Source organism: Eupeodes corollae, chromosome 1 (assembly GCF_945859685.1).
Source record: "Eupeodes corollae chromosome 1, idEupCoro1.1, whole genome shotgun sequence".
NCBI lineage: Eukaryota > Metazoa > Arthropoda > Insecta > Diptera > Syrphidae > Eupeodes > Eupeodes corollae.
The window spans coordinates 128,928,194-128,940,208 of NC_079147.1; the positions used below are offsets into that span (position 1 = coordinate 128,928,194).

The following is a 12,015-nucleotide window of genomic DNA, read 5'->3' on the forward strand; positions in this document are numbered from 1 at the left end:
TAAAAAGCTCTTAGTTTTTAATAGAAGTGACGTATTTTGGACTGGAATATGACTGACTCAGTTGATTTTAGACACGCTTGGTTTACATGGAATTTTAATAAGTAACTGTCGAAGCCAAAGTTATGAACATGAAAGTAAAAGAGGCGGGTGTTCAGAATTGAATTCGAACCCTAGAACAAAGATAAGTTTTCTTTCGCATCCTTAAATTTAGTGTTTAATATGCTGCACGGTGATCATTGGCTGCGTTCAATCTCGTGTTGGATATGGTATCTGGAATAGGTAGATTTTTAGATACCTTGTGGAACGAGTTGGAAAGCTGTAGATAAAAAAAAAAAAAATTGGGTGGGGCGACAGTCCGTTGAGAACCAAGGCCTAGTGACTTACAACTCTCAACCATTCCTGTGTGCAAGTAATGTTGTCAGGAATGGAGGGGACCTACAGTTTATATGCCGAATCCGAACGGCTAATTTTGAGAAAGCACTTTTTCATGACAATAGTTACTCTTGGAGAATTTGTCAATTCCTCGCAAAAGGCAGTACCCGTGAAAAGACTTTAGATGACATAGGCAGGGATCGAACCCAAGACCTCTAGCAGGACTGTCCAACGCACTAACCATCATGCCACGGGTACGGAAAGCTGTAGATAGCTGTCAAAAAATAAAAAGCAGAGAAACATTTAAGCTTCGAAATCAAAATTGTTGTAAGATAAAATATTTAATGGAACAGGATGAGGTTCTTTAACTTCAGAATGCTGGACACTAGACTGCAGGTAAGACCTAGTAAATTGGTCATCTAAAAAACGAGAACAAAATAAGTCAATTTTAAAGTTAAAAAAAATAGATCTTAATTACCTTCTAAATTTGCAGGCAAATAGCTTCTTCATCGTCTATAACGTACAGAACATCATCAAATACAACTTCAACTAACTGCCTGAGATTGAACGCAGCCATTATATGCAGTTAAAATTTTCGATAGAATTCAATCTTTTATAACTTTTTTTCAAATTCTCGTTTCTAAGAAAACAATTCCTAGCCTTACTTTGAAAAAACCTTTCTGAGACTAGATAGGAGCGCAGGTTAGATGCATCGAGGCCTTTAAAAACACATTTAGAAGAATTATATGAAGCTCTTATGGAAACAGGAAATCTAGAGGCAAAAATAGTGCAAAATCGTAAGGAAATAAAACGTTTGAATTTTACATTTGGTTTGATATTTTTAAGATTTAATTAAAACTAGCAAATATTTGCAAAGTCCATCCGTTAATCTGTCAACTGGTATAAATGTTTTAGAAAATACAAAAAACAGTTTGATTTTTATGCGTTCCGATGAAAAAAATAATGAGTAAGTATGTGCAATTAACCGATCGTATCGCTAGTTCCCTAGAAATACCAAATATGTTTCCTAAAGCTTCATCATTGCGATCCCAACGGAGAAAATTACTTTATGCTGATGAATGTCCTGAAACTATATTCGACCCGAAACAAAGAATTTAAAATAGATTTCAATCAATTACAATTCTAGCATAACTTTTTCATTTTTAAGTTACATAAGCGTATGTTTAAATAAAAATGAACGTGCTTCATTCCTTAATTTGGAGAATGTTTTAACATTAGGCAGTTTTAAAGATTTAGATGGTGAAGAACTGTTTCAAGTGTTAACTACGGTTCCACACTTTTTACATCACAAAGCTCAAGTTTAAATGTCTTAAGTTTTATTTTTAGTTCAAAACTTGAAGATTTTGCTCCGAATTTAGTAATTGCTCTCCAAACCTTAATACAATCCCGCTCACGGTAGCTCTAGAAGAACGGTGTTTTTTTAATCCTAAAAATATTAAAAATTATTTTAGGACAACCATAACTCATGAGAAACTGGTAGGCTTATCTATAATGTCCCTTGATAAGGAATTATTAAATTCTTTAGACTTTGATGATCTTATTTCTTAATTTGTAAAATGTAAGGCCAGAAAACTAAGTTTCTCCGAGTTTAAACATTTCCCCTCTGCTCATTTCTTAGCTGCGTTTTATTTTATGGTAAAGGCCTACTGGGGATACCTCCATAAAAAAAACGCATTAAAAGTCTAACTCCTGGGTAATGTGGGAAAGGCTTATGCTTGTGTATCAGTTTATGTGTGAAAATATAGAAAAGGAGAGCTTCTGCAAATCTTGCACAGGGCGCAAGTTTGGCTGCACCCTGTCAAAGAAAGATGAGGGCGTCTTAGGATGCTTCGAGAGAAAAATTCTTTGGGTGATTTTAGGTCCCGTATGAATAGATGGAGAACTGGGTGGGCTGTACAGCAACACTGACCTAGTTAACAGAATTAAAGTCCAACAACATAGATGGGTCATGTAGATCGAATTAATATAAACGCTCCAGATAGGAAGGTCTTCGAATCCAACCCCGAGGGACGGCGCATCAGAAGAAGACTGCGACTCAGGTGGCACACTCAGGTTGGTGAAGACTTCAACCAACCTGGCTTGCGGAACTGGATCAACCTGGCTTGCGGAACTGGAGACAGCTAGCTAGGGAACGAGCTGGTTCGAGACGAACGTTGGTTAAGGCCCAGGTTCGCCCCGGATTGTAGCGCCACTTTAAGTAAGTAAGTCAGTAGTAATATTCAGTATAAACTTCCTTTTTAATTATTTTTATAATTAATTAATTACTGCTTTTGTTCTTATACAACTTGTTGTTCTTTTTTTGCATGTTTCACCCTTTCTCTGCTCTTGGTTATTTGTTTTTTTTTTTTCAGTTTTAATTTTTCACTTCCTTTTTTTTTTCTTCTGCGCCAGTTTTTATTTCTTCTTTGTAATTTATTTCGTTTTTCATTAACATATATATATTTTTTTTTTCTCTTAGTCAACCAAGTCTAAGTACCTTTCAGTGCTTATTGTCCACATTCACTGTAGTCTTCACTTCGTAATTTATTTATTTTTTCATTTATGTTTTTTTAATTCTTTTTGCACTTAAATGTTTTAATAAAAATTGGTTCATCTCCATATATGGCTCTACTTGTTTGAGAATGTAGCCTGTCCATAAAAAGCGAATATAAGTTAACACGAAGTTTGTAATTCTGCATTTAAATTAAATTAATCATGTCAATGGTTTTTGAGAAATTTACATTTAAAGTGCAACAGTGCAAGTTTTAAGTCAAGTTCAAAAGGAAAAGGAACTAAGTCAGGCGGGAGTATGAAAATAAGAAAATCAAATTTTGAAGGTATTAGGTGAAAAAGAAGAGAGAAGTCATATCGGATACTAAAAAAATCTTTCTTAAAATTTGTAATTAATTAATTATTGTTTGCTTACATTTACATACTAGCATAAAATATCAATTACATTTCTACATATGATTTTTGTAGCAAACTTTGTTTTTCCATTTTGTTTTACCTAAACAAATATTTTTTGTTATCATAAAAATAAGACATAATATGTACTTGTTTACGAAATAATTCTAAAGTAAACTCAAATTGGGAAATAAATTATCATAATTGGATTAGGAAATATCAAAACATCTTATTTATAAACATTTCCGGAAACATTAAGGTTACTTTGGGTGATTTATTGCCAACGATAGTCATTCATCCCCAGTAAGACGGTTCTTACCAAATCTATGTATTATAATTTATGTTGTAAAATTCTTCAAATGTTGAATAATACAAGATTGTTAATAGGATCTATTTAAATATGATTACCTTCTCATTTAGACACTCAACCAAGTTCTCGACGTATCCATTAATTTCCTGATAGAAGCGATATTTTGCTGCAGCAGTTGGAGCTTTTTGTGAACAGTCTATTTCATTCATTCTTAAAGCCTTCATTTCTGTTGATATTCTATTGATATTTAATTTATGGCTTCTATTATGTTCCCTTATTTTCATTAATCTAAACAAATAAAACTGTATTCAGTCAAAGTAGCAAATCCATTTAAAATACATTCTTAACCTTGTTTGTATTGAAGCTGTGATTTCTGGGGGTGTTCTTAACGCGGATATATTTTTATCATTTTCAATATTTGATCTTAATTGAAGTGATTTGTCAATTGATTTTAATGTATAGGCCTCATCTAAAAGCGTAATAGTTGACTGTGGTGAAGTAGACTCTAACTGAGTGTTTGATGACTTTATTATAAATTTGGATATGACTGAACCATGTTGTGCTGTTAAGAGCTGCAGCAAAATTTAAAATTAGCTGAAGAAATTCAAACAGTTAAAACTTAAATAAAAAAATGTGTACCTGTGCTCCTGTTACACCTTTTCGAATTTGTTGGTTCTCCCATTCATTGGTATCATGATCCGAATCATCATCGGAATCTACGGAAAAATTTCGTATAGCGAATATAACATTTTCTTTTTTATATAATATTTTATTGCAAGAAAATAAACGCAGCCTGTTTGACAGTTGACAACGTCCTTCAACCCAATCATCGATACATACAATAATTCTCAACAGAATAAAATTTTTCACGCCGTTCTTCGAGCTCTCTCTTCCCAGTAACCGCATTCATATTAATACGTTCTTCTTCACCAGAATTCTCAACTTCATCTTCATCTTCTCTATTGATTTGTTTTGCCTTTTTATTTTCTTCATTATTAGGATCTTCTACTGGAATAACAACGCCTAGAAATAAATCGAAATAGTAGATTTGAATTAAACAACTGATGGAGAAAGCCCGCTAACGGTTTGTAGTACAAGAACTTTCATATTGGTTAGAAAATGGTAGTAGTTTAAGGGTTTTTCCACCTTTCAAAAAAAAATACTTAAAACAAAAAAGAAACATAGCACTTAAAGATATGAAAACAAAATTCGAGCATTTTTGTGTTGTTTTGAAAATTCAATACTGTTGTTTATTTTCAATAAGAAACAGAAAGCAGATTGCTTAAATGTATCTTAGTTTTAGAAAAATAAAAATACAAACCTTTTTGAGGAAGACAATTTTTTGTTTAAATAAATACTACTAGTTTTATTAGAAACTAACATAAACAATTAAATAATTAACTGCTAATACTTTCAATGCACAAGGTTATTCATTTTGCGGATTTAAAAGTAAACGTGAATAAAACACATTAAATATTTATTTTTTCATACTTCTTTTTTATTATAAAGCTTGAACGTTGACATTATGTGTGAAACATTACATGACCACCATACGAATTGTTGCAAGCATCGATTCTTTTGAGGTAATTTTCGAACACTTTTTGACACATATCGGAAGATAAGTTAGCCAGAAAAAAAACGAATGTTGGTTTTTAAGTGCTCAAGAGTTGAAGGTTTATCTGCATAAACCAGGTATTTCGCGAAGTCAAACATGTCGCATGTGGCACCTTCTTATTGAAACCACATATTCTCTAAGTCATAATCTTGAAAAATAGGTAATTTTGGTTATCATTTAACCATAACGCTCCAAATCCAAATACGACAATCGCTGACGACGTCAACGTTCGACGTATGTACGATGGTGTGAATGGTCAGCTGGCTTCATGTGTTGTGTGAGCTGGACTTTATATGGATGTAGGTATAGATCTAAATGCAAAATACGCCATAATGTGCCGTAAGACAGTCCTAATTCTTGAGAACTACGAGGAATCGACACATTCGAGACTTCGGCAACACTTTCAGTTACAGCAGCGTTGGTCCCACGATATACCGATATACCAGTTATACCGGGGTCTGCTTCGTGTTGCGATAGAATGCAAGGGCACAGGTAAAGAAAAATGTGATCTGGTATACATAGGACAAACGAAGAGAAGGAACACGAAGCAGACGTAAGAAAGAATAAAGATTCAACAGGGCTTTCGGAGCACATAGCACAGAGTGGACACTCGATGGTCTTCCAAGGGGTAAAAGTACTGGACAGGAAGAGGAAATTAAACACACGTCTCACTTTGGAAAACTTACGTATCCAGACAAAAATTAAGAGGACAATGAACACAAAAGAAGACATCGACAATATAAAACAAGGCTATGCATTAGCATTATAATAAAAAAAAGTACCTGCGAACATTCTGTGATATAAGTGTCAATTCTGTTTAATTCGATATTTTTTCTTGTTTATGTCTATTATTTATTTCATATTCTTTTTGTTAATTTATTTTCAATTTTGTGTCAGTGCCGTCGTTGGAAGGATGCAGGAATGGGAGTAAAACTAATAGAATTAATGTGCTTTAATGTAAAATATTGAATAAAGACACCCCTGAAGAAGTAAGGAACACTTACGAAACGTTGGGAAAGAATGAAATAAGTTTTTTATTTGCATTCTAAAAACAAAAAGACCAAAAGAGTCAAACAAAATATCTTATATATCCATAAAATAATTGGACAAACCTTTCGATGCCAAAAAAGGATTTAGACAAGGTTATGCGCTGTCATGCGATTTTTTTAACATCCTACTTGAAAGAATAGTGCTGAGCTCACACGTCAACACTAGAGGTACTATCTTTCAAAAGTCTTTCCAATAACTAGTATATACTGAAGACATTGACATAATCAGTAGAACTCAGCGTGATGTCAATGGGGCTTTTGTCAGTATTGAGGCAGAGACGACAAAAATGGGTTAAACGGTTAATGAGGGCAAAACAAAGCAAATTAAAAAAAGCAAATTACATTTGGGTAGAATGAAAATAGTAAGCTGACGTATTTAAAAAATATTCATTAACTCTTCAGCTAAAAAACTTCATATTGATGTCATTTATTCTTTAACGCGTTTTTGTAGGTTTATTTTAAATATGGAGGAATTTTCGGAACTTGGTTTTTGTATTTTTTTTATTTTGGCAATCTCTATAATATTAGATTTCCTTTGAAAACAAAAATGTTTGTTGGGACTAAGAAACAAGAGATGGTGTTATAAAATATAATAAAATTTGTTCCTCCAAACCAAACATACATATAATAGTAGAAGGAATCTTTGTGTATAAAACCTTCAGTACTAAGGTGGCGGCAAATAGTGGCTACGGCGACATTAGCTATTGCATTTGTTTGCTTATTTTTTGTATGTCAATGCGTAGAGAAAAGTGGAAAGAAATTGTTAATTTGTAAATACACCTTCCAATTCAATAAAAAGTTATAATTGTCTGAACTAGACATTTGTCGTATTATGTAAAGAAAACTTGAAAAAAATATTAGCAAAAATGTGATTTTTATTTTAGATGTAATGTAAAGATTTCTGATGCAGGTCAAATTATACGTTCCAAAAATTTTCCTTTTTGAATGTTCTATTAATTCCTTTTTTTAAATTTAAAGACGACTCTACTTCATAAAAAAATATTTTGATAATTAAAAAAAATTAACAAGTCTTAACAATTTCACTATAAGTTAAGTTTTTCAAATAAAAAAAACACATAAAAGTGTGACATCGCCTGAATTAGAAAATTTAAAACACATCCCACATAATATCAAATCTAAAATCCTCACCACAGCAATTTAATAAAAAAACAACACCTGTCAAAACAAGTAAATACACCGCATCGAGTTGTTGTTGGATTTCACATTATTCATGGATCTAATGTCAAAATTACAAATAGAACTAGGTAAACAAATGGATGTTGGAGGGTGAAACGTAAAGATTCCAGTCTTTTGTATGGAGTGTCTTTGCCCATAACCAAGATAATACGACAATCAGTCTCCTGACAGAAAGAGAAAGGACAGGTGAGAACATGCTGGGATCTACGTGGGCTTATGGAATATTACAAACAAAATTTAAACGTAACTCAGAAGTTCGGTTTTTATTTCAGTTTAATTTAGAGGGCCCGCATATGGCCAGTAAGTTAGTTATAAGTTATTAAGTTTCTGGCGTTAAGATAGTTTTAAGAATCCATTAGTAAAAATGAATTAAAACATTAATGGATAAGTTGTGAGTTTTAAATATGAATTAATTCATAAATTAAGGGCTAGTGTTACCAAACTTTGCCAGGATAACTCAGCCTTCTCCCTTTTGAATATTTAGAAGATTCCTCTACCTACTTTTGGATTTGGTGAGATTATTATTCATGTACCGTAGGATAGGGACAAATAAGCGTTTCCAATGATATATGGGAACGAAGGAACAACAATTTTAAGGACTGTGATCAAAGAAGTCGTGATTGTTAATTCTTCTTCTGATTTATGGGTCTACCACGATATCTAGAAATTAATTATCTAGAAAGTAAAAATCTCGAAAACAAAAATCTAGAATGGAAAAAATCTCGAAAACAAAAATATGGAAAATAAAATCTCGAAATGCCAAAATCAAGAAAAGAAAAGTCTCGAAATGCCAAAATCAAGAAAAAAAAAATCTCGAATGCAAAAATCCAGAATGCATGTTTGAATTTTTAAGGCAATGTTTAAAATTCGCGCGAATTTTAAACAATGCCTCAAAATTTCAAACATACATTCTGGATAACTTACTTCGGGGCGACTTTCCATTACCGCAGCACGAATTTCCTTCTGATTTTTTTTTACAGTTAGGTAGGGGTCTCAATAGAACATGTTTTAAATATTAGGGCGAGGAAACAACTTTAAGTCTTAAAAAAAAATATTTTCTTTTTCGGACTTAACCCTATTTTTTTTGTATTGCATTTTTTGAGCCTAAAACAAGTTTTTTTTAATTGATAGCACGACATTCTAACAGCTTGGGTCACTATAGGATTTGAGGTGGGTGCGAGTTTGGGTATATGCAAAATATTTTTTCATTTAAGCACTAAAATAAAAGAAATCACCAAGAAAAAGAAACAAGTATGGCAACACTGAGCAAAAAATAGGGAAGAAATGTCAAAATCAACCATTTTTGCGTGTTTTGTATGTAAAAAGTGAACTTTAAAAATTAATTAAAAATAGAAATAAATGTTTCCTCGCTCTAAAATTGGTAGTTATTTTATATTTGCACATATCTATCGAAATTCGTGCTGCGGTAATGGAAAGTTGAGCCCTTACTTCTCCTTAACAAACTTAAAGTTGACAAGTAAAGTTACCAATCATACAATTGCACATTGCTACACGTGCACCTTTCTATATTTGTTTTATTGACTTTTAACTGTTAAAAATACAAAAACAAAAAATCTCGAATTTATATTTTTTTTCGAGATTTTTTTCTAGATAGAGTATTTCGAGATTTTTGTGTATTCGAGATTGCGTTCTAGATAATTTTTTTTTATTTTCGAGATTTTCGGCATTCGAGATTTTTGGCATTCTAGATTTCGTCATGATCCCCTGATTTATTTGTGTGGGCAAAATAAGAAGGTAGGAATTGAAGCCAACACGAGTACATACATATATTTGTCTAGTAATTATTTTTTTATTCTTGATGGTTGGTCTTGGAGAAATACTGGAAAAATTCTTTTTTATTGTTTTTTTTTTTAAATTAAAATATGGAACTAACATTCAACTTTCATTACTTTTTTTAATTAAAATATGGAACTAACATTTAAGGGTATGTCTCCCGCAGAAGCGAACTCAGAACTCATGTAAATGAATTTGAATGTATTAGTGAAAGATCGTTACTCTCTTCATTATCAAATTCAAAATTTGAATTTCCAATTACTCTATATTTGCCTCTTGATCTTTTTTGTCTCTCAGAGCGAGGGATATATTTTCGCACAAGCAGCCAATCAAAGATATAAGAAATAGAACAACGTTGCATGATAAACCGGTTTTTTTTTGTATGGCTAGTTAGGTAGATTTGTTGTTGTCTTTTGCATATGGTTCGAATTTTATAAAGCAAGTGGGTATTTTGCTATCGAAGGAGATGTTTTTTTTTTTGGTCGACATTTTCTAATTATTGAAAATACCTATATTATTTTAATATTTTTTAACTTCCCATTGGAAGTTATTGTAATGGGTCCGATTTGTCAAATTGAAAATTTTGACATTTCTCGAGGGTTTAAGGTCCCAAGAGTCGAAATAAAAGGTTTTTAGAAAGATGTTTGTGCGTGCGTGTGTACGTACGTTCGTAAGTCCGTACGTTCGCGACGTTTTTTTCCTCGTAAATAGCTCAAGAACCAGAAGAGATATCGACTTCAAATAAATTTTGTTATACAGATAATAAGGCAGAAAGATGCAGAAAGGGCTCTCAAGAATATTGCGTAGGTGTTTTTTTTACCGTAGCAGTTTGAAAAAAAAGGTGAAAATTTTGGTTAACCCTAAATATCTTACGAACCAAAAACGCTAGAGACTTGAATTAAATTTTATATAATATATTGTAACGTGATATCAACCAAGTATATTTTTTGAAAAAAATATCCATTTAACGGTTTTTTTTTATAAATCAAAAAAACTGAAAAAAATGTGTCACCCACCAAATTTTACGACTAAAATATGATTTCATCTCCAAAACAATTTTGTGCAACGAAGAATAATGTTTTTGACATCTGATAAAATTTTGAGAAAAATCGAATTGACAGTTTTTTTATACAAAATAAAAATCTAAAAAAACTTTACTCAAAGTTGGTAAGAATTGAATATCGATTCAAATATCTTTTCAAAAAGTTGGAATTTAGGCTTCAAACTAATTTTATCTTATAAGAAATATTATTTTCAACATTCAGTAAAATTTTGAAAAAAATCGAATTGACAGTTTTTGTACAAAAAATTAAAAACCTTAAAAAAAATTAACAAAAGTTGGTAAAAATTGATTTTCGACTCAAATAGCTTTTCAAAAACTAAAAATATTGGCTTCGACGAAAAAAACGTTGCGAACGTACGGACGTACGGACGTATGAACGTACGTACACACGCACGCACAGACATCTTTCTAAAAATATTTTATTTCGACTCTAGGGACCTTGAAACGTCGAGAAATGTCAAAATTTTCAATTTGACAAATCGGACCCATTATAAAAACTTCGTATGGGAAGTTAAAAAAATGCAATACCCAGGAGTGATAGTACGCAAAAAAAACAAGAAAACAAAATATATGACAGCGAATACACGATACCTACAATACCTCTTTACCTTTTTTTATACCTACACTACAATGTGCAACCACAAAACTTGCCGAAAGTTGAACCAAAAATCAAATTTTGCTTATACGATTGACTACGTAACACCCAAAACACGAGTCCATGACCTCACATCATACCACATACTAGAAATAAAAAAATATTTCTAAAAAAAGTCTTTTTTTTTTTGTTGTATTTTCTGTTATTGTATACCGCAAGCAAAACAAAGAATACAAAAACTAAATGAGCCATGAAACCAACAACAAAAAAAATCTGAGAGAGGATGGGCGGGCGAAATTCTTTTGCAAAGAATTCTCTTCTTGAGCGCTGAGATGCAGTGACATTCTTGGGAACTGGAAACTTCATTGTGTGCGTTTACAAAGAAATTTGTTGTTAAAAAATGCAAAATAGACCTCTTTTATAAAAATTAAATTAAATAAACAGTAGACGCAAGAACTTTTTATTTTTTTAAATAGAATAAACAAAATGCCAAAAAAAAAATAAAAAAAATATTTTGCAATTATATAAACTCCCAATCCCTCACAATTGCACCACAAATGTTGTTATATTGAAATGCATTTTTAATTATGTTGCGACAAATTTTTTTTTTTTTCAAAATCGATAGTAAGAGTAATATATATGGTCCTTTTTTTTAAAAAAAAAATTAAAACTAAAAGAAAAAAAAAAATCAGCTCGCCCCATGAATTCGCAAAAAATATTGGAAAAAAAAGAATGCATTTTGGATTTTTTGTCTAAAAAAGTTACTATAACTATTTAAAAAAAAAAAATTTAAAAGCAAATATCTGAACATATATTAAGAATTTGAAAAAAAGTTAAATTGACTTAGCTAGCTGTTATACTTTGAAAGTTTTATCAAATAATGCACCTATGCCAAAATGCAAATTTGCCCTATTTTTCATAGTTTTCTACAATTTTTCTTGGAATAAATAAATAAATTAAAAAAAAAGAAAATCGATACTATTTATAAAAATTTATTGTTTTTTGGAAAAAAATATAAAAAAAATAAAAAATTATATTTTACACACTGCCCCATTGATTTTCGCAAGTAACTACCTGAATTTAATGATTTTTTAGTGATTCTAGTGCTGTTAAGGA

The 12,015-nt window shown here is 31.3% G+C and overlaps 1 protein-coding gene across 3 annotated transcripts in view; it reads right to left on the bottom strand.

Annotated features, from left to right (window-relative positions):
• LOC129943523 (PAX3- and PAX7-binding protein 1) overlaps positions 1 to 12,015 on the bottom strand; it is a 75,068-nt gene that overhangs the window by 24,883 nt on the left and 38,170 nt on the right. For all 3 annotated transcript variants that reach the window (XM_056053034.1, XM_056053035.1, XM_056053033.1), the window contains 4 exons: positions 4,427 to 4,609; positions 4,226 to 4,302; positions 3,935 to 4,158; positions 3,685 to 3,874 (listed from right to left, as the gene is read on the bottom strand). In XM_056053034.1, the coding sequence (XP_055909009.1) occupies positions 3,685 to 3,874; positions 3,935 to 4,158; positions 4,226 to 4,302; positions 4,427 to 4,609 (674 nt within the window). The remainder of the gene's footprint in view (positions 1 to 3,684; positions 3,875 to 3,934; positions 4,159 to 4,225; positions 4,303 to 4,426; positions 4,610 to 12,015) is intronic.